The 25419-nt window shown below is 40.3% G+C and overlaps 1 protein-coding gene, 1 long non-coding RNA gene and 1 other non-coding gene across 6 annotated transcripts in view; 2 read left to right on the top strand and 1 right to left on the bottom strand.

The window, feature by feature from the left end:
* Positions 1–25419, top strand: part of LOC127644884 (zinc finger protein 883-like) — a 155902-nt gene that overhangs the window by 1580 nt on the left and 128903 nt on the right. The window contains exon 3 of one of the 2 annotated variants that reach the window (XM_052128307.1): positions 145–303. The exons of the other annotated variant lie outside the window; for it this stretch is intronic. Coding sequence (XP_051984267.1) covers positions 145–303 — 159 coding nt within the window. The remainder of the gene's footprint in view (positions 1–144; positions 304–25419) is intronic. 2 annotated transcript variants of the gene reach the window in all.
* On the top strand, positions 17168–17239 carry trnag-ucc (transfer RNA glycine (anticodon UCC)). Its single transcript has one exon. It is a non-coding gene; the product is annotated as a tRNA-Gly (tRNA).
* LOC127644934 (uncharacterized) overlaps positions 19939–25419 on the bottom strand; it is a 75964-nt gene continuing 70483 nt past the window's right edge. Inside the window, exons 1-6 of one of the 3 annotated variants that reach the window (XR_007970746.1) lie at positions 21849–22679; positions 21141–21197; positions 20770–20847; positions 20403–20619; positions 20078–20237; positions 19939–19992 (exon numbers count right to left, since the gene is read on the bottom strand). This is a non-coding gene — a long non-coding RNA (uncharacterized LOC127644934). Of the gene's footprint in view, positions 19993–20077; positions 20238–20402; positions 20620–20769; positions 20848–21140; positions 22680–25419 lie in introns of those variants that run through there. The other 2 variants (XR_007970747.1, XR_007970745.1) reach the window with 2 other exon arrangements.

The following is a 25419-nucleotide window of genomic DNA, read 5'->3' as shown; positions in this document are numbered from 1 at the left end:
ATAAAGTTATAGAATAAAGAGCACCTCTGCACTGGACCTCTGACTGGTGTCTTTATATTAAAGAGAAACTCAATTCATTACCAGAGATAACCTAAATTAACTGTTTAATTTATTTTTATTTTAAGTTTAAATTCTATTTTACAGGTTTAACAAAGCAAAACCAACACCAAATACCCTCTGGAACCTGCTTAAGTGCTCCAGAAAAGATGGAGTTTATTAAAGAGGAGTTGAAAGAGGAGAGTGAAAACATCAGAATTTCAGAACCATTCAGACTGAAGAATGAAGATACTGAGGAACAAAGAGGTTGGTGTTCATTCTTGACTATTTTTTAATGACTCCTGAGGAACATGAAGTTAACAAACTTTCAGGCAGTTCACCAGATTTGGTGGTGGTTGTTATAAAATCACTGGAGCTTTAAAACATTTAAACTGTAGAAATATAGAAAAACTAACTTAAACAGTGAGAGTTAGCTCGTCTCTAGCAGTAGAGGTCTGCATTCCTGCAGAACTCCCATGGTACCCGATTCGATTTCTTGTGGCGCGGGTCACTTTTCTGAGTTGAAATTAAACCGCTGTATGGTCTTGGCCACCGTGCTGCAGCTCAGTTTCAGGGTCTTGGCAATCTTCTTATAGCCTAGGCCATCGTTATGTAGAGCAACAATTCTTTTTTTCAGATCCTTAGAGAGTTCTTTGCCATGAGGTGCCATGTTGAACTTCCAGTGACCAGTTTGAGGGAGTGTGAGAGCAATGACACCAAATTTAACACACCTGCTCCCCATTCACACCTGAGACCTTGTAACACTAATGAGTCACATGACACCGTGGAGTGAAAATGGCTAATTGGGCCCAATATGGACATTTTCATTTAGGGGTGTCCTCACTTTTGTTGCCAGAGGTTTAGAAATGAATGGCTGTGTGTTGTTATTTTGAAGGGACTGCAAATTGATACTGTTATATAAGCTTTACACTCACTAATTTACATTGTAGCAAAGTTTCATTTGTCATTGAGGGGTGTACTCACTTTTGTGAGATACTGTAAGTATTCACAGCCTTCGCTCAATACTTTGTTGAAGCACCTTTGGCACAAATTACAGCCACAAATGTTATTGTGTATGATGCTACAAGCTTGGCACACCTATTTCTGGGCAGTTTCTCCCATTCTTTTTTGCAGGACCTCTCAAGCTCCATCAGGTTGGATGGGGAGCGTCGGTGCACAGACATTTTCAGATCTCTTCAGAGATGTTCAATCGGGTTCAAGTCTGGGCTCTGGCTGGGCCACTCATGGACATTCACAGAGTTGTCCCGTAGCCACTCCTTTGTTATCTTGGCTGTGTGCTTAGGGTTGTTGTCCTGTTGGAAGATGAACCTTCACCCCAGTCTGAGATCCAGTGCTCTCTAGAGCAGGTTTTTATCAAGGATGTTTCTGTACATTGCTGCATTCATCTTTCCCTCAATCCTGACTAGTCTTCCGGTTCCTGCGGCTGAAAAATATCCCGACAGCATGATGCTGTCACCACCATGCTTCACTGTAGGGATGGCCTTGGTTTCCTCCAGACATGACGCTTTCCATTCAGGCCAAAGAGTTCAATCTTTGTTTCATCAGACCAGAGAATTTTGTTTCTCATGGTCTGAGAGTCCTTTAGGTGCCTTTTGGAAAACTCCATGCATGCTGCCATGTGCCTTTTACTGAGGAGTGGCTTCCGTCTGGCCACTCTACAATACAGGCCTGATTGGTGGAGTACTACAGAGATGGTTGTTCTTCTGGAAGGTTCTCCTGTCTCCACAGAGAAATGCTGGAGCTCTGTCAGAGTGACCATTGGGTTCTTGGTCACCTCCCTCACTAAGGCCCTTCTCCCCCGATCGCTCAATTTGGCCGGGCGGCCAGCTCTAGGAAGAGTCCTGGTGGTTCCAAACTTCTTCCATTTATGGAAGATGGAGGTCTTCAAAAGCATTAGAGCAAAAGTCTGCTAACCGGGGACAGCTCAAAACAAATTAAGGTGATCAGCAGTAGGCTGGTCATTAGTAAGATGGGCTCTGTGGAGCACCTTACATTGTAGTAGACCATGTCTGGAACATATTGATGAAGAGTGAACAAGATTCAGAATGCCTCTCCATAATTTATCAGTAATAAAATCTTCTAAGTCCTGCTCCCAAGACACTTTAAGAGAAACAGTAGGGTCAACATTAAGAGTACTTATTAGGTTATAAATAACTTAAATTAAATGTTTCTGGCCTGCATTTAAGGTGAGAAATTGATCAAGGGGGCATTCAGGAGGGCAATTGGGGAAGTGGGACAATTCATTTTCAGTCAGAGGTGCAGCACAAACTTTGTTGCCTATTTTAGGATAATTCACTGAACATAAGAATGACAGAGCTAACCATTTAGTATGAAAACAAAACAATCACAAAACCCTATTTTACTTTTAGACCCCATTTAAACCTATATTTAGCCTTGACCACATGTATCACTAAAACACATCTTAATGCGAGGTGTATATGGGGTCAAAGTTCACATAGAAATTAATCTTTGATTTATGTTAGTGCTATTTGTTTGCAGTTCACTTTTATTATTATTATTTTTGTTTTCACAATTATCTCTCTTGTATTGACTCTTGACTGTGTGTTCTTTTTAGAGCTGATTGAAGTGAAAGAGGAAAGTGAGGAACTGAATGAAGAGGAGAAGCATCAGTGTCAGAAACCTGATGATTTCATAACTGGAGAAAAATCTTTTAGTAGCCCACAGACTGAAAAGAAACGCTCAAGAAAAAGAACTCAAAAAAGAAAAGGCAAAAAATCTTACAAATGCCCTCAGTGTGGAAAGAGTTTCACACATAAAGGAAACTTAAAAAGCCACATGAGAATTCACACTGGAGAAAAGCCTTTCACATGCCATCAGTGTGGAAAGAGTTTTACACAAGCATGTAGTCTCAAAAATCATTTGTCTGTGCACTCAGAAGAAAAGTCGCATAGCTGTGATCAGTGCGGCAAAATATTTTCTTCAGCATCAGTTTTAAGAATACACCGGAAAACTCATCCAATTGAGAGGCCGTACACATGTTCAGTATGTGGAAATAGTTTTACACTGCTGCATAATTTAAAAGAGCACCAGAGAAAACACACCGGTGTGAGAGATCATGTGTGCTCTGAGTGTGGGAAAGCTTTTTACAGTGTTTATGAATTAGAATGTCACAAAAGAATTCACACTGGAGAAAAACCTTACAAGTGTTCATATTGTGAAAAGACATTTGCTATTTTAGGCAACATGAAAAAACACGAGAAAGTGCATACTGGAGAGAAGCCGTACCACTGCAAATCATGTGGGAAGAGTTTCATTACGTCAGGAAACCTGAAATCACATGAGAGAATGCATACTGGAGAGAGGCCGTTCCACTGCACTTCATGTGGGAAGAGTTTCATTTGGTCAGGAAACTTGAAATCACATGAGAGAATGCATACTGGAGAGAGGCCGTACCACTGCACTTCATGTGGGAAGAGTTTCATTAGGTCAGGTCATCTGAAAAAACATGAGAGAATACATACTGGAGAGAAGCCATACCACTGCACTTCATGTGGGAAGAGTTTCATTACATCGGGAAACCTGAAAGCACACGAGAGAACGCATACTGGAGAGAGGCCGCACCACTGCACTTTATGTGGGAAGAGTTTCATTAGGTCAGGTCACCTGAAAAAACATGAGCGAGTACATACTGGAGAGAAGCCATACCACTGCATGTAATGTTTCAAACAATCAGCCTCTCTAGTGACTCTTTTAGAAAAAAGCATTGTCCAGGGTTGTCACAGTAAGCAAAATCCATCTTTACTTGCTATGTAAATGGGATGAAATAAAAAATCAACATAAATATCTCTCAAAATAATAATTACAATTAAGTGGGTGAATTGCTCTTGCATTATGCTGATTGAGCTGCCATCCTGTGTAAAGGCAGATTTATACCTCTGCGTCAAACCTATGGTGTAGCCCGATGTGCACATCTCCAAAAATGTATCTATGCTTCACATCAATGCAGACCAACTGTGATTGGTCCACTTTATAACCAAAGGCAGTCCCCCAGCAAGACAAAATTATATCTGAAGTAGCATTTTAAGCAATGCATCATATCCTATTGTGTTTGGACTCAGGAGCATTGTTTTAATTTGGAAGCATATGCTTTTTTTTATATTATTTTGGTTTAATGAAGTCACAAGTGAAAACCCAACAAAAAGACAACTTTTAAACCCAGCTTTTTTTTCTCTGGGCTTTTACTCAATATATATTTGGAATGTGAGTGAGACAATGTTGGTTGTATTCTACTCGAGAACTTTAAGATCTGTACCATGTTTTGACAGTATGATGTAAATTATAATTTCATGGAATAATAACGGAACACTTATACTGTACATTTTGTCAGCAGATTAAAAAGCCGCTGTTAAGCGTTATATTGCCCATATGAAAAGTGCAGCTTCTAAGCATTAAAACAACACCCATTTTGTGTTGGTCAGGTGCGTAGTTCATCATTAATTTGATGGGGGTGTTCCCTGCAGCAAGCATCAGAATTATAAAAAAATATTTATTATAAGCAACTCAAGACGAAGCACACAGTATCTCACTGATTTATTTTCTGTCTACATGGCAGAAAACGTGTAATGCAGAACATGTTCCAATACTTTGATTTACTTGTTATTAATACTACAATAATGTAATAGATATATTGGAATCCATATATCTATCCATATAAAAGCATGAATCCATGCTTTTATTTTTTAAAGGTATAATCTTTTTCAGAAGCAAATGCATTGTCTCTCAATACAAAAAAGGTAAACCTTCCCTTTACTGTATACACAGACACTAGGGATGTTGGTTCTGATGTAGTTTAAATACCAAAAGTGGGGCTTGGGAAGGAGGAATTCCTGGATTTTGCCAGTTGTAGCTTAAACAAAGTTAAGAGAAATGACTAATTAATGAGTGTTTGGCTGTCGTTTGGGCTCTTGAAAAGTGTCGTTATTACTTTCAAAGTGGCAAATGAACATTCCTCCCTTTTGTGGGTTTTAAAAACCCAAAAGCCCAGCACACACCTGATTTGATAGTCCTCAAGACTTCAGGAATTTGACTTGAATGTTGAATATTGAAAGGGAAAGTATAGCACAGTCCCAGATACATTATCCAAGCTGTGGAGAAATCTGAGTCTCCATTACCAATCTGTGCTTGTTGTCAGCCAAGAACGAAGCAATTAGAGACTTGCAAATTCTGAAATTTGAGGAAATATGAGAAGTACAAGAAGAACATTCTGACATCCAGCACCTTTATATGAACATTATGGATACAGGACAACCTACCATTGTCAATGCTATCACCACGTTTACTATCTTGGAGGATAAGATCTACTGAGTTATGCAACTACCACATAAAACCTTATATCAGATCTACAATTCCGCCTCTCTTCACTCACAATTACTTCATAATTTCCACGAAGACCCATTAACTGGACATCAAGGGCGATTCAAAACTTACAAGAGACTACAGAATCTGGTATTTTGGATGGTGATGAATCCAGATATTGTGGAATATGTGTTATTGCCAACAGTGTCAGCTGCACAAACCTGAAAGTAGAAGATCAGTTGGAAAGTTGCAACAAACTACCGTACACCGAGATGTTGGGAGTCGACATTATGGGTCCATTTCCTGTGAGTTCTAATGGGAATGTTTAACTTAAAAAAAAATGTTGTGTTTTTTTTACTCATGATTCATGGAGATTTTTCCTCATTGTCAAGCCACTGCTGAATTGATCATCAGAATAATGACAAAGAACATCTTCACCAGATGAGGAATACCCAATTTGATCCTTTCTGACTTAGTTTGTTTCTTCTGTCTTCTTTTTTTTTTCACACAAATATGTTTTTTTTTGTATTAGCAATTTTTATTGATTCCATTCAACAAATTAAACATAACAGAAAATGCAGAATTAAATTATATAAAACTAAACCCTTCCCCCCTACCAAGGTTATGTCTCCATCCTCTGACTGGCACTGTTCCCGGTCTCATCCTTTCCCATACCCAAACCTGAAGGAGTGTTACACACAGTTTCATCCAAGACACATGCACAACTTTGACATCCTTTCCAGTATCTTCCAACACAATTTCATAAATAAGAGGGCCCTTCTTTCATACAATTCTGAATGGATCCTGCCATTTTGGAGCAGGTTTGCCAGAAAATGATCTCTCTGCCTTGGAGTAATTTCACAGCCTCTTTCCTCCTCTTCATACTGGCTCTCTCTTCTGTGCTCATCATAATTCTGTTTTTGGAAATATTTAAGCTTTGTTTAAATTTGTCCAATTATCAACCTGAACATTGGCTGGAGTATGGTGTCTTTAAGTCCAAGCCTATACAATAAAATCGATGTAAAATCTTGAATTGCATAAGGCACACCCTTGCATCTCTAGATGCAGACCTGATGTCTTTTAGAATCCTAGACCACTCTCCCTCCTCCAATACCAAGTTTAAATCTTTCTCCTAATTTAAAAATCTCTTCCTAATTTATCTTTAATCTGTTTGAATTGAAGATATTTACTTATCAGTGTAATGACTTCCCTTCTCTTACTTGTGCCAGCACTAAAGAAAACATGCCTCATATTTCTTACATTTAAGAAAATAAATAACCTATTTTTATGGGGTGCCCCAGCCCATTCACATTCCATGTGGAGAGACACAAACCACTGATACACATTTGACATATTAGAAAAAATAGATTGTGTGTCAAAAATAAAATGATAAAGACCACATTCCAAAATTAGTGCCACAGTCAAACACCAAATTTCCCCCCGAATCAAACAAACAGAATAAAGACAAACGTGGGCATTAACCCCATGCACAACAGCACCAGCCTGCGTCCATCCCTTTAAACTCAAACAGTCCATGCACACCTACAAGAGTACCCACAAAAAATTTGCCATGAGATTGCTCAAGTCCGGTACTTCTTTAAAAATGTTGTGAGACAGAATTACATAACAGAATATAATCTATAAAACAAACTCCAGCCAATAGGCAGAATAAAAACTAAGAACATGTAGATTAATTCACAAAACACAAAACAAACTCATTAGTGGAACCTGCACACAAAAAAATTAAATAAAAACAAACAAATAAATCAAATAAAAGTAAAGCCGTTCAGTTTCCTTGGACAGTCAAATGAATGTTCAGTGAGCCAGCTGTTTATGAGTGCAGGAGATGACCTAATCATTCCAATGTCCTGCATAAAATACTACACAAAACAAACTCCATTCAATAGGAGGCATAAGCACAAAAAACGAGCAGATTCATCCACAACTGTCCTGAAGGAGTGTTACTTCACAAAACAAACTCCAGCTACTAGGCAGAACCAGCACAAAAAGGAATAAAAAAGGTGCCCAGCTTCCTCAGACAGTCAAGTGTATGTACAGCAAAACAAGCTCGGGGGCCATATGAAAATCATCAAATGGTTTACACACACCATTGTCTCTATGAAAGACAATGATTGCTGTGGGCATGTAAAAAGTTTGCGGCCATCCATAGTATCTATTCTCAACTTGACTGGGAATATCGGATTTTTATCGGATGATCTCAGAAATTTGGCCATAATTGATCTTGGCCTGTCTCCCTCAGTAGATCTGTTATGTCTAGCAGACACGGGAATAGCTTGTCTAGGAATTTTATCATATCTCGGCCCTCCTCATGTTCAGGAATTCCAACAATTCGGACATATTTCGCCAATTATGATTCTCCAAATCCTCCAGTTTTCCCCAAACACGTTCCAAGTCTATATTGGTTGCTAGCGGATTAGCAGCTAAATCCCCCTCCGATGACTCCAGATAATCAATCCCTTTTTCGAAGTCCCTGATTCTTGTAACTAACTCACAGAATTGAATTTCCATCGCAGTAATCGATCAACATTTTACAGCAAGGTCCTCGAAGTGGGCAACAACTTTTGTCAGCATCACAAACATGCTCGCCACGCTTTAGACTGTAGACTTTGTCATTTCAGACCAGTCTGGCCATTCTCTGTTCACTTCTGTCTTCAACAAACCGTTTCTGTCCGCAAAACCCTCACGATGCTTTTTGTTTTGGGCAGCATTCTGGAGTGTCATGTGGAGCTGAAGGTAATATTTGATGAATTTCTCACACCGCACCATCCAAACTGTGTCACTGGTCTGCGGGCCTGTCAGAGGTATCAGCTTAAGCACGGAAGTGTCTTTTAATATCTCCAGAGCCTGAGGATTTTGAATTCTTTGGCATGTTGACTTCAAGGAACAGATATGTAGTAGGGTGTATCGAATCTCACCGGTTTGTGACAAACTAGCAAAGTATGCAGAGCTCACCAGACCTTCTGTCTTTGAAGACATTTGTATACAGTGGAAAATATCCCAGAAACAGAAAACTGCATACCATCCAGAGACAAACTTAACCAAAATTATAAATCATACCTTGAAAACAATGATCTCCATTCACACGGGCAACAATTAAAACACTGGGACAAAACCTTACTTGAGTTTCAATTTGCATTAAATTCAGCTGTCCATGAATCCAATGGTGTTGAATTTAAACAGACCCCTCTGAGGACTTCTTGATGTTGTTACAACTCAGGGAATGTACTTCAGATACTCCAGCCAATTTTCAGGTTGATAAATTGGAAAGATTTAAACAAAGCTTAAATGTTTCCAAAAACAGAATTATGATGAGCACAGAAGAGAGAGTCAGTATGAATAGGAGGACAGAGGCTGTGAAATTACTCCAAGGCAGAGAGATCATTTTCTGGCAAACCTGCTCCAAAATGGCAGGATCCATTCAGAATTGTATGAAAGAAGGGCCCTCTTATTTATGAAATTGTGTTGGAAGATACTAGAAAGGATGTCAAAGTTGTGCATGTGTGTTGGATGAAACTTCAGGTTTGGGTATGGGAAAGGATGAGTGAACAGTGACAGTGAACAGTGGTAGGCTTTTCTTTTTCTGCCTTCCACACTCTCTGTGCGTTCTTCAAAGTGTGTTTCTTATTTCAAACAGATCAGTGTAAAACAACTCTCAATCAGCAAAAACTTCTTGAAATCTTCAGCTTCACAAACTGGGGCATAAATTACTTGAAATGTCAGCTTCACAATACTAAAAACATTAGAACACTCAAAGGAAGTCATGCCAGTCACTGCACACTCATGTCCCTCACTCTCTCAGCTCCCTGGTGTGTTCCTCTTGTGGCGATATGGAAGAAATCTATACCAGCTTTTCACTTTCTAATGGGCGTAAACCAATGAGGGAATTTAATATAAAAGAGAGCTAGAAACGGAAGAGAGGGAGAGAAAAAACAAAAAACAAACAAACGAGTAGGTTATCGAAGTGGGACAAAAGTTACCTGAAGGACGTCGTTGCTATTGTTGCTGAAATTTCTGTGTATGCGCTGACTGGGTGCGATCGCCAAAGTGACGGAGGATTTGAGCTCTGCATGGTTCGCTTCGCTTGCCTGGTGCAACACTATCCAGCCTGCTTCGCCTGCCTCAGGTACTAGTCTTGATGTCCATCATCTTTTAACCTCACACCAAATCCCCAAACCTTTCCCCGGCCCTGGATTTGCGGCCGCTACACCGATTGCTTCACGCAGCCAGACAAACACACACACACACACACATTCATACACGCCCATTACACACGTGCACACCCCAAATATATATATATATTTTGGATTATTGTTTTCCATTTCTTTTCTTTTGGTTGGAATTGACCACGAAAGGCAGAGTTTGAAAAAAATAACGAACTTAAGACATTAATGAATCAAGGACTCTCGTGACTTTTGGTTTTGTTTGTGAAATCTTGAATTGAACTTGCAGCAATCTTACTGTCCTGACTGTTTTTGTCATGTGAGGCAAAGAAAAAAAAAATACAAACTCTGTGTGAAAAATTTACCTTCGTGTAACTTTTGTCTTTGGTTTTGGTTTAAATGATTTCATAAATAACTATTTTTTGACTGAAACCCTTCAATCTGTGAATGTGTGTCATTTAAGCCCCATCTTATGTTATTGTGGGTATTGGAAGGGATTCATTTTCGTGTAACAGTGGTTTGAGCTATTTTCGGGGAAACTGAACTTCCATATATATATATTTCTTTTATTTTGACAAGTTTTGACTTGTCTGGCACCCGAAAAATTGAAATTCAATTTACATTTATTAAAAACCCAAATTTGATTTGGGGCAGCCACCGTTACACTCTCCCTGCTATTACTGTAACAAGAAACAGCTGTTTGAGATCATGTCAACCAGCTTGACGAGCCACACCAAACAGACACACGACTACACCCCTATCACCACATACCCCCACCACGGACTCAGGCCGGGGCAACATCCGACCTGCCAACCCCCACCACCCCCCCATTTCTAGAAAGCCAGCTACAGCCTGAAGTGCCAGGTACCAACGGGTGAGCCGCGCATTGGTAGCTTTCATGCAGTAAAGCTATTGGAGTGGGGTGTGATCTAAGCAGAGCGTGAAAGCCCACCCCAAGAGGTAGTAGTGGAGGGTGAGGACAGCCACTTGATCGCCAAACACTGCTTTTCAATGGTGCTGTACTTAGTCTCTCTCAGCAAGAGTTTACAACTAATGTACAACACCGGTCCAGCGAGAGAACCGTTCAGAGGCCCCCTGTCAGATTAATGTGTCTAAAAAATAAAGGAGAGAGAGAGGTTTGGAGCATGTAAGAGCGGTCCCACACAAAGTGCAGATTTAACTTTTAGAAAAGCCTGTTGGCAGGACTTCGTCCCCTTTCTAGTGAGATCAGTCAGCAGCCTGGTGATGTCAGAGAAACTTGGCACAAACCTTCAGTAGTAGTCAGCCAGCCCCAGAAACGGTCTCGCCTCCTTTTTGGTCTTGGGTGCTTCCTGCGGTTTTGTTAATTTGGGGACGCACCTGCCCATGGCCCAAGTGGAACCCCAGATACTGAACTTACAAACGCCCAATTGTGCACTTCTATGGGTTGGCTGTGAGCCCTGCTCATTGCAGTGATCTCAGGGTGGCTCTCAGATGTTGCATGCCACCACCAAACATTACAGTAAATGATGATATCAACTAGATAAGCAGCGGCATATGCCATATGTGGCATGAGAATTTTGTCCATGAGATGCTGGAACGTGGCAGGAGCCCTGAACAAACCGAACGGAAGGGTTACAAATTGGTGTAAACGGCATGGAAACAAGTCTTTTCTCGGGAAAGTGAAGTTAAGAGGATCTGCCAATAACTCTTTGTTAAATCCATTGTCAAATAAAATTGTGCCACGCCCAACCGATCGTGCAATTTGTAAATCAGGGCATTTGGTTCATGTAAAATGTATACACCGCATTCCCTTTTCAATAGTCCACACAGAATTGAACTGTCCCGTCACTCTTAAGTACCAGAACCACTGGGCTGACCCAATCGTGACTCTTTTATTACACCCATCTCGAGCATTGCCTCTAATTCACCCTGAACAACCTTTTTTGAGTTCAGGAAGGCAATAGGGGTGGCTACGAACCACGATGTGGTGCTCTATGAGGTTCGTGGTATAGGCAAGGTTCCGCTTCCAACTTGGTAACCTCTTGGAGCTTTGACGGTGAGAGGTGGTCTCCACATAGGACAAGGTGAATGAATTTGGAATCGATTTAATACTTAATAATTTTTACAGTTCGAGTAGTGTTCGTGACATACATGTAGTGCCTTGATCAGTGAGGATTTCTTTTGAAATCCCCACTCGGTAGATTATTCTGAAGAGGGCCTCAGCAACACTACATGCTGAGATATTGCGCTGGGGCACTGCTTCCGGATATCACGTTGCATATTCCACCAGAACTAATGCAAAACGATGCTCCCCGTGCTGTCCGTTTTAATGGCCCGGTGAGGTCCATACCAATTTTTTCTATGCTTTTGGGGTGGCTGGTAGATTCAACAACTGACATTCATGACACACCGCACATCACCTGCGAATGTCCCCATGAACGCTCGGCTAAAACAATTGGGCCATTGTTTGGTTAAGTGTTCTTTCCTGTCCTAAATGGCCAGCAATTGGATTATGGTGAGCCGCCTGGAAGAGAGCTTTCTGACGGTTCTTCGGGACTAATAACTGGGTTGTATTTTCTTCTGTTTGAGTGTCCTGCATCACTCGATATAACCTATCTTTGATAATTGAAAAGCTTCTCCCCGCTATCACTCTAAAAAAACATCTGTCATGTCAACCAGCTTGACGAGCCACACCACTCCCTCTCTCCTGCAAACAGACACACAACCATGCCCCCATAACCACACCGTGTTATCCCTCAGCTGCTGAACTGAAGAAATTACATGATGCTGAAACCAAAATGAAAGAGGAAAAGGAGAAAAAGAAGATATTGGACATCTTTGCTGAAGAGAGAAAAGAGGAGGAAGTCCAGGAATGTAGTGTTGCTGAAATAAAAACAGAACTTAATAAAGTGGAAATAAAAACAGTACTGGATAGTTTGCATAAAAAAGTGAGGAGGATTTTCTAGGATTCCTGTCGGTTCCTTGCTCCAACCCAGCCTGCCATTGTTGTGCCGCTCTGGCCTATGTTTTTCACACTTCAGGGTAGTTTTTATTTGCTATTTGTTGAGTAATAAAAGCCCATTACACTGCTCTGTGTTTAAGTATTGCCATTTCCTCTACTACTTCTGACAGTCCCTGACTGATGTTGCAATCCTGAAATTTCTTCACAAATTTGTAAACTTTTTAAAAGCTTTTTGATTAAAGAGCAGTTTACCAGCGATTAGTGCTTTCATCTCATTGCATGCTGCTTAAGCCCTGAGTATACTTCGATTTTGACGCAAATGCTCAGAATCTGCATGGTAAAAAGTGAGCCTGTCAAAGTGCAGTGAGGGAAAAAAGTATGTTTGCCCACTGACAAACAAATGATCAGTCTATAATTTTAATGGTAGGTTAATTTGAACAGTGAGCGACAGAATAACAACAAAAAACTCCAGAAAAAAACGCATGTCAAAAATATAGTATAAATTGAATTACATTTTAATGAGGGAAATAAGTATTCGACCCCTCTGCAAAACATGACTTAGTACTTGGTGGCAAAACCCTTGTTGGCAATCACAGAGGTTAGACGATTCTTGTAGTTGGCCACCAGGTTTGCACACATCTCAGGAGGGATTTTGTCCCACTCCTCTTTGCAGATCTTCTCCATGTCATTAAGGTTTCGAGGCTGATGTATGGCAACTCGAACCTTCAGCTCCCTCCACAGATTTTCGATGGGATTAATGTCTGGAGACTGGCTAGGCCACTCCAGGACCTTAATGTGCTTCTTCTTGAGCCACTCCTTTGTTGCCTTGGCCATGTGTTTTGGGTCATTGTCATGCTGGAATACCCATCCACGACCCATTTTCAATGCCCTGGCTGAGGTAAGGAGGTTCTCACCCAAGATTTGACGGTACATGGCCCCGTCCATCGTCCCTTTGATGCGGTGAAGTTGTCCTGTGCTCTTAGCAGAAAAACACCCCCAAAGCATAATGTTTCCACCTCCATGTTTGACGGTGGAGATGGTGTTCTTGGGGTCATAGGCAGCATTCCTCCTCCTCCAAACACAGTGAATTGAGTTGATGCCAAAGAGCTCCATTTTGGTCTCCTCTGACCACAACACTTTCACCTAATTCTCCTCTGAATCATTCAGATGTTCATTGGCAAACTTCAGACGGGCCTGTACATGTGCTTTCTTGAGCAGGGCAACCTTGCGGGTGCCACAGGAATTCAGTCCTTCACGGCGTAGTGTGTTACCAATTGTTTTCTTGGTGACTATGGTCCCAGCTGCCGTGAGATCATTGACAAGATCCTCCCTTGTAGTTCTGGGCTGATTCCTTACCGTTCTCATGATCATTGCAACTCCACATGGTGAGATTTTGCATGGAGCCTCAGACCGAGAGAGATTGACAGTTCTTTTGTGTTTCTTCCATTTGAGAATAATCGCACCAACTGTTGCACCTTCTCACCAAGCTGCCCATGGTGGAGAGTTTGGAATCTGATTGATTGATTGCTTTTGTGAACAGGTGTCTTTTATACAGGTAACAAACTGAGATTAGGAGCACTCCCTTTAAGAGTGTGCTCCTAATCTAAGCTCGTTACCTGTATAAAAGACACCTGGGAGCCAGAAATCTCTGATTGAGAGGGGGTCCAATATTATTTCCCTCATTAAAATGCAATTCAATTTATAAAATTTTTGACATGGGTTTTTCTGGATTTCTTTTTTTGTTATTCTGTCTCTCACTGTTCAAATTAACCTACCATTAAAATGATAGACTGATAATTTCCTTGTCAGTGGGCAAACATACAAAATCAGCAGGGGATCAAATACTTTTTTCCCTCACTATATACTCTGTACCGAAGTATACTTGATGCTTTAGACGTGAAAAATCCTCACAATACTATACTGGATAATTTGAATAAACAAGGTATTATTTAACAAGGTTTTTATTCTAAAACATTGTCAGTGCTTTAGTAATATCTTGTGTTGTTTATTTCTCATATTTTTGTCAACAATGTTTGAATTCAAATAATAATAATAATGTAATTATCTTCATGAAACCGTGTTTGTTAACTGAATCAAACCAGAGGCGTTTCCAGCATTGAAGGACATCTGGGGCTTAGCCCAGACCATTTTATTTTCACACTAGCAACCACTTCTCTGTAGTCCAAAGCTGGTGAGAGGGTATTCTTTGAGTTTTGCTCTGGCTGGGCCTGTTTCTACAGTTCCTAAATCTTCCACTCTAGTATATCCTCGACTAACTCATCCTCTCTCCTCCCTGAATCATCTGTGATGCAAAAGAACAGATACAGCACATAACTTATTGCAAATCAGCTTCAAACAACTAATTCATCAAGTGCTACTTATGTCAAATTGTAGACCAATACCATTGAAGAAGAGCAGATCAGTGGGATTGATCTAATATCTATCATGATTCTTGAATTTTCATGTACATTAACATAAAGTCATCACAAAAGAGTTATATTATAGTGAGTAAAGTGAAGTAAAAAAAAAAATTCTAATATTAATCATTTCTATTTTTTGACATAAATAGTCAAAATGGTGTCTGAGATCCTAAGTTAAAGCAATACATGAATGACTTTAGTCTAAGTTCATTGACACACCATGGCATCGAACTGTATATAATTCTCCGTGTTCATCTGTCAAAATCCTTTCATTAGGATCATTGAGATAAACAATGTTTCACTTTTAACTTTCTCTAAAGTAAAGTTACTGATTAATTGTTACCAGTTTCCATGCCTGATTCTGGCACATCTTTGCTACCCTCAAAGTGTATATTTACTACAAACTAATATCACAAAAGAAGTCACACATACATTTTATGCTAATACTTATTGGTTATCCTTAGAGAAAACAACACCTGATAAACAAGAAAATTATGCTCTGAACAGGACTCGGACCACGGTTTCCGGCCTGAGAGGCGAATGCGCTAACCACGAGGCTAGAGGCAACATCATGTTATATTGGTCGGTAGTGGACGTCTTGACGTTTAGCCTACTGTGGGTGAAAGCCAGCCAGAAGATGATCTTTAGACTTTAAAGGACAAAAACAAATGTGAATTCTTACCCACTGACATCTTTCGGAAATTTTAGAAGCCTCATTTGCTTCATTTTTGCTGTCTTTCCTGCTAACTGCTGTTAACTCGCCACTAAGTAACGTAAGTTGATGTCAGCTCCTCCCCACCTGCTGCATATTCAACAGAGAGGAAGAAACGGAGTCGCCCATAGGCTACCGACAGCAAAGGAACTTATTCTATAGGCTAGATTATGCCTATGTCTATTTTTACAGGCTGTATGCAATATGTGCAAAGCCAAAACACAATGAAATAAGGCAACTTATGATTTCGGGGGTTTACATAGGCTATTGTCCGGTTTCATATTTGTCAGTCATCTTTTCAAAATTAATTCGGGGCTACACTCAAAACATTCGGGGCCACCTGCGGACATTGTTGCGCTGCAATTTGAGCTTCCCCGGACAGGAGAGGAATTAGGCAGGCTGCCCAATGTTCCGCGACCAGCTCCAGATTTCTGCCGTGCGCTCAAACAAATCGAGGAAAGCCTCAGGATCATCTGCTGCCCCCATCTTCTGCAACGTGGGTGGGGCCAGCGTAGCGCGGGTATCCGGGGTCGCGGTTGTGGCCGACGCGGTCTCCTGGCTGAGGAGGCTCCGGATGGCGTGCCGGTCCTTTGCCTGAGCCCGCATGATTTAAAAAAACCGGCGGTCTTGGTCCTGCCGGAGCTCAAGCAGGGATTGCTGGTGGCTTCGGTGTAACGTCGCGAGGGACTGGAGGACCTCCGCCAGCTGGGAGGACTCTATGGGGCGACCTTTCTCCATGCTTGGAATTTTATTTATTTATTATTTTCTTTTAAATTCCCGGGTTTCGGCACCAGTGTAAAACCCTCACGGGAAGGATGACAGGAAACGAGGCTCCAACTAAAAGGTAAGGCTTTAATTGCCGTCTTTCTCACAATAATGTACAATGATCTCACACAGAATAGTCTAATATGGTACAGTGCAAGCACACTGGGTTTGCTTGTCGGGCCTCCCTGATTGGAGGCTCTGTGTCTGCTTTTATGCCGCTCTCCTCGTGCTCACTGGAATTAGAGACAGGGGTCCTGCATAATTTAGCTCAGGTGTAAGCGCCCTCACCGCTTTCCTCTCCCGGACGGGCGCTTGACCACGCCCCCGCTGCCACAATCTGGTTCAGATTATAAGACCATTAACTTTTATAAGAAAAAAGTTTTAACGTATCAAAATAAAAAAACGCAAATTATCGCAAAAATTTCACAAGTGTCAACATAACACACTTTACATTTACACGTAATTGGTGCACGCCCCTCCCCTCCAACCACTGTATGACACTGTTTGCTGGCAGTGATTGACCCTTAACAACTGCAGTCATAACTTTTAAGTTGTTTAACACCTTAAAAGTTTTGGTAAGCAGCACATATTTAAGGTCTGTCTAGCATTAAATGGAGTACTCTCTTCCACAAGATGGATAAGGCGGGATATAGACAGCAGGCATGTATTTTCAATGTGGGTATAAACTAGTATTTTGTTAACCAAGGCATGTTCCCTGCTTTTGTATATTTGTGCAATTCTATAAAACATGGCCTAAACACTCTGTCTGCTTGCGTTGGTAGTATAGTGGTGAGCATAGCTGCCTTCCAAGCAGTTGATCTGGGTTTGATTCCCAGCCAACGCATTGCATTTGGTTCAAGATGTTGTTATAATGAAATGCAGCTGGGTGGCTAATTTCTTCAGCAGCTTGAAAGTAGACTTGTACCTTGCTTATGTGATCCAAGTTGTTTAGCAACCCCCCCAAAAAAGACACTATCCATCAGGGAAGACAATCCAGGTCTAACATGTAACAGGCCAAGACAGTCCACTATACTAACGAGGACGTGCCTCTGAATCATGGCCCCTGAGCCGATTGCCAACTTGTGCAAAAACCTGCCTATTCGCAAGAATACCATTGCTTGCAATTTGAGAAACACTTTAAAGAAACAAGCACTTCTGCAAAGTGTTAGGCATCCAGGGGACACATCTTTAATGGCGCTTGAAGGTGCACACACAACTCAATTAGAATTTGCGAGCTTTTGTTTGGAAGCCCTAAAATGTCAACCTTCCCGTCGGGGAATCGAACCCCCGCGGGAGCTGAAAATAGTAAGCCTTAACTTTCCTTAACTTCTCCAATGCATTCTCTATGGCAGGGGTGCCCAATATGTCGATCGCAATCTACCAGTCGATCGCATAGGCAATGCTGGTAGATCGCACGAAATGTAAATGTGCTTTCATAAAATTGTAATAAAAAAATATATATAATGTCTTTCCTTATTTTAGTTTCTGTCTGACTTGCACTTGACAAGTACATTTTGACCAGGCGAGATTGTTGTTTATTCAGTTGCCATGACAACTAGTTTCGGGCCTTCCAAGCGCTTCTGAGAACAGAGCGTGAAATTGCGAAGCTAGCAGTGTTTGAGACTAGCTACCAGTAGCTAATGTCCTGATTATGCAATCTGAACGATAGCAACATTGAACATTATTACATATATATATATATATATATATAAACTGTGTTTTTTTTAGTTGGTAGATCTTATTGAGTTGGCCATTTAAAAGTAGATCATCATGCAAAAAAGTGTGGGCACCCCTGCTCTATGGTATTGTCTTGCACTACAGATGTAATATATTTTTGGCCACACATCGACGTGAGCGGTGCTGTTCCGCATTTTGGTATGTTAAGGGAGACAGACAGAAGGTAATGTTCATCTCAACGTCTCAATAGCATCTCAACCGCTAGACCCCAGATAGCAAGAAGTCGGCGGTCCGCTGGCGGTGCGCCGGCGGCAGTAGAAGCGGCAGAATGGCGATATCGCAAACACGTTCGACGGCGGTCCGCCGGCGGCAGCCGCTTTTTAAAAGCGGCAGCCACCTTCCTACCGCCTTCGATACGCGGACGGCCCGCTGGCCAGCCGCCGCTCCGCCGCCGTTATATCGAAGGCGGACCGTCGGAGGCAAACGCTTTTTTCGAGCGATCTGCCGCCGCTTATTGTGTGATATATATATATATATATAGCATGCAGTTTATCAAGAATAATGATTGATCAAACCAGACAAATTTCCATTTGGCGTTTTAATTCCACATTTCAAAGTACAGTAACTGTCATTGAAACAAGATGTCATATCACTGAAATATAAATAACAGAAAAATACAAACATTATATATACACACACAAAAGAACATGCAGGTTTCCAATTTCTTTTTTTTTTTTAAAAAACACTATTGTAACACTTACAATAATTGTTAATAATATAAAGAGGTCAGCTCTGGGATGAAAAGAATTACCAGTAAACACAAGCAATGAGGATATTTGGTACCAAAGAAAGTGCAGGATACCAAATAAACTGAGGTATAACATCATATTTACAAGTCATTTCTAACAATAGGTTAAGTGGTAATAATTTAGAGTAAAGCTCTGGAGTAGAATATACCATTATAACTGCAATGCTGACCTGTGGCACAAGGATTTACAAACTATATGTAACAATAGAATAACAGTTAAACATTGTGACGGAATGAAAGTAGAATTTTTGGTACTAGTTAATGTGCAATATCAAGTATCAGAGGTATGAAATAGGATTTACAAACTATAATAGAATTGTTAAGCACTGACGAATTAAATAAGCCAATACTAAAGTCACGGTAAGTAGAATATTTGATACCAGATAATGTGCAAATATCAAGTATTAGATGTATAATCTAGGATTTACAAGCTATATTTAAAAATAGAATAGTTAAGCACTGTAACAATGAAATAAGCAGCAAATTGCATATGAAATAATTGAGATCTTTGGTATCAAGGAATGTGCAGGTATAATATACATTTTGACATTCAACTTACGCATGACAACAAGTGGGAATAAATATAATTAACAGCAGAAAATCTGGCTGTAGAGAACACAGCCAATCAGAATGTCTGGAGAGGTTGGGGACTTCTGGGCTAAGAATCACCGGTTTTCCCCGACCCCCAGAATGAGGCAGTGCAAATTGGCATATCTTCAGTGATTCCTCGTGCGCCTGTATAAAAGGACAAACCATCCCATATTCATCCAAGGAGCTGCCCTCAAAGCAGGGTCACGAGAAAAAAAAAAAAAAAAAGAGCAATTTCCACAGTGAACAGTGTGGATTGGGTGAGTGTAGTCTGACACTTTTAGCAGGCTTCTTTAGGGGTCTTGATGTTACTGACTGCAGGATAAAGAAAGGGTTCCAGTTGTCAGTGATGCTGGGGTGTCAGTAGTCAGCCTAGGTTTAAGGGGTCGGCTGTGGGTCCCTCTCAGCTGTGCGGCGCCTTTTCCACCTTCATGTTCAGATGCTCCTTTCAGGTAACGCCGTAACGCTAACCTGGATCGCCTCATCAGTGGCATCCTGTGTTGCCGGGTTCTTCCGGATGGCTCCTGTAGAAAATAAAGATCTGTCATTCCATTTGAATGGAATAAGGTCATACACATCTACTTAAATATAAAAAAATATCCAACTTACTTTGAACAATGGTCTTCAGGAACATGTCTCTAAAACATGCTTTATCCCCTACACCAGTCCAGGTTGTATTGATGGAAAGGTGATTAGAGAAGATACTCTGAAGCATTCGCCACACGGTTGTCTTTAGGTCCCTCCCACATTTGATTGCCAAAAACCGAAGCTGAAAATACAAAAAAAATATGTTACAAATTACATTTCTCTGAAGCTTCTCATAAATTTAAAATGTGACAGGCTGTGGATTCAGACTGTAGAATATGCAGTGTACGATCTTAATTGTACTTTTTAGATTACCCTATACCGTTATAAACTAAATCGGCACACTTACAAATCGTTGCTGGAGCTCTTTATCCTGCCTCAAACTGTTGTCAAGCAACGCCAAATGTTCCTGGGTGTCTAGGGGGGAGTAACAGATCCCCTGTCAGGGATAACTCTCCAACAGACACATTGGCACTGAAACGTTGCAGCATAGCATTTTGTCGTCCATGCTACGCACAACATCGCCAAACTCCCAAGACGCCGCAGCATTAGGGTTTGATCTGCACCTACAGGGGTTCCCAGAATAAAAGAATAAAGTAGTCAGTCCTGGACCTTCAAATACTAAACTATGACATTTATATCTAGGTCTACTACATGTACAGGTGGCCCCAGTGGGAATTAAACCAACAACCACAGGTGTTGTTTGCAAGTTGTACCCGATTGCCCAGTGCGAGCAAATGTCTTCAACATTGTCCCAACTTGCTTCACCTGCTCTTGAAGCGAGCAGCTGTCATCTGGGAAGTAACAATATATTGATTAGCAATACACTAAATATAATAGTAATATAATATAACCACAATTATCATACCAGTAACTTTCCCTGTAATTTCTATCCACAGTATGTTATGCATGGCATACAAGTTCATAATGAAGAACCCTTATGATAACATCAATTTCATTTTTTTTCTTTGAAGCAGAATATTTGTTTTTAAAGGGGAGGAAAAAGAAAATGAAATATTGGTATACAGATTTTGGTTGATATATCATACTGTACAGTGAAATGTGCTATTGTTATATCCCTACTCACCTGAAGGACGGATAGATCAGGCAAATCTCCAGTCAGGCTTTTGTAGAGTGTGTGCTCCTGCATATCCACAGGTATTTTAATTCAAACATGCAACATATTGTAATAAATCTACAATATTCAGCCTTTACCTTACACCCTCGGTTGTTGCTCTACACTTATTATATTAAATACTTATTTATATAGCTTGCTCACTGTATAATCATGATAGCCTAATACTTATAACACAAGATTGCATCTTAAACGAATGACTGAGTTGAAAACTTGAATAAGAACGCATTTTACACAGAGGGGACCAGCTAGGGAAACTTACCTGCCTACAATAACTGTTTTCATTTGAGTTACATTAATCATGAATAACCTTAGCCGAGTCCCCAGGAACATCGGGCTATTAAAGTAACAAGCCTATAACTGCGGTCTTATTAATTCTAGCTTCACCATACACTCAACTGTGAGGTTTATCTGATTTTCTCATGGATCTGTAACACAATGCCCTGACAGTGACTTCACCGGTGTCCTGATCTTTATTAGAAACTGAGAGGAGACCAAGTTAATATAATTTATATCACAATTATCACAAAAATTAACAAACAGTCTGCTTTAAAACTAAGAAAAACAAGCTTCTATACTAACGTTACATTAAAAATGAACACGTGGCGAACTAGCTTAGCCGCTATCTGCCGGCACACCACATTAGATTAAAATACTTACCCTTGTAGTTGTGCAGATAACTCGATATGTAGAGTTTAAAGCCCTTGTCCCTCTTGCTTGTCGGAGCAGGGGACCAGGCATCAACAATGCGATGAACATCGCTGACGCGTATTTTCGGAAGATTCTGGAGACGTCGAGTAAAAACAGACATTTTAAGCGACGCGCAAGTAAACCGGAAACAGATTTGGCGACAGCGGAACTTCACTGTTCAGTCTTTGTCATGTGTTTTAGCAATACATTTTTAACATTTATAATGTGTTTAGATTTTTTGTATTACCTTTACAGGGACTTTAACACTTTCTTAAACATTTGTACAGGTCAAATTGCAAAACCTGTAAAAGGTAAAATAACAAAAGAAATCGAGGTTGGAAAAAATGTAGACATAAACGAAATTTCTGCGCAACTGTGAAACCAGAGGATAATTTCGCTTTTTCATTGAGTTTATCCTTCACGTCAAAACAGGGATTTTCATGTTTATGATAGATATCACCATGGTTGCAAATTAATAAAAAATAATTAAAGTATAGGCTACCCGATATTTTGGCCATGTTGCAGATGTCTTTCACTGTTCACTGATACAGGCATTGGTGAAAAGTCTAACTTCATCAATTTATTCTGCTAAATTGTTCATACCCTGTATTAAATATCTATTTTAAAACCTAATCAGAATCAGAAAGATATTTATTGCCAAGTAAGTTTTACAAAAAGGAATTATTTTTGGTTTATTGGTGCATGTCTCAATGTGCATCAATCAAATAAATGTAAACAATTTTCACCTGTGTATAAATAATTCAATATATTTTACATATATTACTGTATAATCGCTTCAGAGTTTCAAAGTAATTTAAATGTCATTTCCTAAACCTTACCTTATCATGGAATCAAGAGTCAAGAATCTGTTATAAACCCTAATGGCTTTGGAGCAAAAAATAATAATAGCCAACATGCTGGTCGATTTTGAGAGTCTAAGCTGTCCTCGTATTTCAAAGCGGCTTGCCGCCGGCCGGCCGCGGTCGATTGCCGCGAGGCAACCGCCAGAGAAAATGAAGCGGGCGGCCCGCCGTCTGAACGCACCTATAGCCGACAGCTTGGGGACGGCGGCAAAACGAAGCCGTGCGGACATTTTTTGCTATCTGGGATCTTAAGGTAAATAAAGTTTGATTTAGTCTTTTATTCTATAGTTTTAGTTGTTTTTAACACTCTCAATGTCTCAGTATTTTATGATAATTTAAATGGAAGGTTAGGTATTCAAGATATGATTTTTATGATATGATGAAGTTATTTTTGTTGACGTGAATACAGTTAAACTAACAAAAGCGAACTGCGAAAAAATTACAAACTTCTTTTACACAACATAGTCTGTCATACGAGTATTTCGATTATGTTATAATAGGGCATAAATACAATGAAACCTGAATGATAAAGTGAAGTACCAAATTATTACATATTTTCCAGTGTGTTATTAGCTTACCTTTGTCATTTCCATAATTGTGAATGGGCTTTGCCAATTGTAAGCTAAGTTACTGTTAAACATCGCTAAGGACATTAGCTCATATTGATGACATTACGGCTGCAATGACAGCAGTTATATCACTATTCTGGTACTGGTACCACTTTTCAACTTTGTAGGTTTACTAATTAATTTATCAATATTGCACCTTTCAATATAGGTAATACAAATAGTTTATAACTTTCAAGCTAAAACATAATTCTAAGACAATAAGATCTACATTTGATGTAACATTAATAATCTTAGCAGTATTAATAGTAGTATTACTATGTAGTATGTGTTATTAATTATGTCATATTGCATGTTATTACATATTACTCTATCTCTATCAACACTTTAACTGCACAATTACTAAATCAGCCTTTATTACATATTTTTTTAAATGTGCTATAATCTACAGGATGAAGAAGATAGAGTTCTTTCCCAGAAGGAGGACAGTTCAGTTTAGAAGAGGCCCATCAGGGCATTTAAGACAGGACCCCTCCGCTGAGGCAATGACGATAAAAAACAACCCCTCCCTGCAAGACAAATTTGCACCTCAACGGGAGGAGTTTGTCAAGGCCAATGCCCACTCTGCTCCTGAGAGGAGGTGATGTATCTGACAGGCAGGAGGTGTTAGGAGATTACATCCTCCAGTTTGGCAAATACAAAGGCAAGTCCTTTCGTTGGCTGCTGGAGAATAATGTTGGCTACACCTTGTACCTCACCAGTACGGTTGAACAGGAGGAGAATACTGGACAGTTCAACCCAGTCAGCCACAGAAAGGACAGCCTACTGTCTTTTCTTGAGTACTCCAAGAGCTTCAAGGAAGTTGAGGAGCTTCGTAGGTTCCTCTCCAAGAGACCTGCAGCACCTGTTGTGGCAAGAGAAGAAGACAACCTTGTTGGCTTTGGGGCCAAAGCTCAAAACACCTGGGAGCAGATATGGAAATGCAGGGCTGATGGGTATGCTGCATTCATCATGACGACAAAGTGTGTCCCTGGCAGTAAAATACACATGCTCCAGCAGTACCTGTTGAGGCAGAGCCAGCTGCTGACTACATCTCCAGCTCCTTCCCCCACGGTTGTTTCTGCCCCACAGCCAACGGTCACCTCATCCATGACCTGTAATCTTCCAGGTTAGTTCAAATTATTAAATCTTCTCCTGGTCCTGGTGTTTTTCCTTTCCTTTGGTCATAAATAATGCCATCTAAATTTCCATTCTCAGTGATGGAGGAGGATGAGGATTTGGAGAAGGAAATTATGAGCCTGTCCCCTTCAAATTTCCTCACCCAGCTCAGTGAGTGAACCAAAAGCCTGTATTTTTAAATCTTTTCATCTATCCAGTCTGTTACATTTCACTATAATGTGCTTTTCCACAGGTTCACCAGCAGCAGTAGTAATTAGATCTTCCACACTGAATAATGAATAATGTTTCATAATGTTATTTTCATTAGCCTCCGTATCTCCAGTGAATGTGCCAGTGCCAGTACCTCCTCAGCTGCTTGCCTTGGCTCCATCTCTGATTTCACGTCATCTGTCAGAGCAGCGTGTGGTGGCCACAGAATGTATGTGATCTCATTGGATTTACCAGAGAACCCCATAATAAGTAGACTAACCTCATAAGTAGTAATTTAAAACCAGATGTTGTTTAAATTAATACATTATTATTATTATTATTATTATTATTATTATGTTTTTCTTTCGAACTGAAAGGTACTGCTAACAGCCCAATGCTATTCTAATGGATGTTATGACCTACTTTGGTTATGTTAACAAGCTACAAATTCCTATTTGATTACTTCTTACTACAACAGATTCTCTACCATGGAATGTGAGGCCACATATTCCCAACACAGCACAGCAGGAAACGTTGCAGTCTTCAGGTACCGTTCAAATAGGATTTCATGTTTTAGAACGTAATAAATAAATACATTTGGCTTCAGTATGATTTTTATGTAAAAAAAAAAATGTATTCTGTAGTTTCTCCACACTCAGCCACTCCTCCGGTATGCCTTGCAGGCTCTCCTCCTGTCCCAGAACAGCCTGCAGAGTGTCCTCCTCCTCCACTACCCAACTATGA

The sequence above is a fragment of the Xyrauchen texanus genome, chromosome 6 (assembly GCF_025860055.1).
Source record: "Xyrauchen texanus isolate HMW12.3.18 chromosome 6, RBS_HiC_50CHRs, whole genome shotgun sequence".
NCBI lineage: Eukaryota > Metazoa > Chordata > Actinopteri > Cypriniformes > Catostomidae > Xyrauchen > Xyrauchen texanus.
The sequence above is the reverse complement of the archived record's forward strand: the minus strand, read 5'-3'. Positions and strand labels throughout refer to the sequence as shown.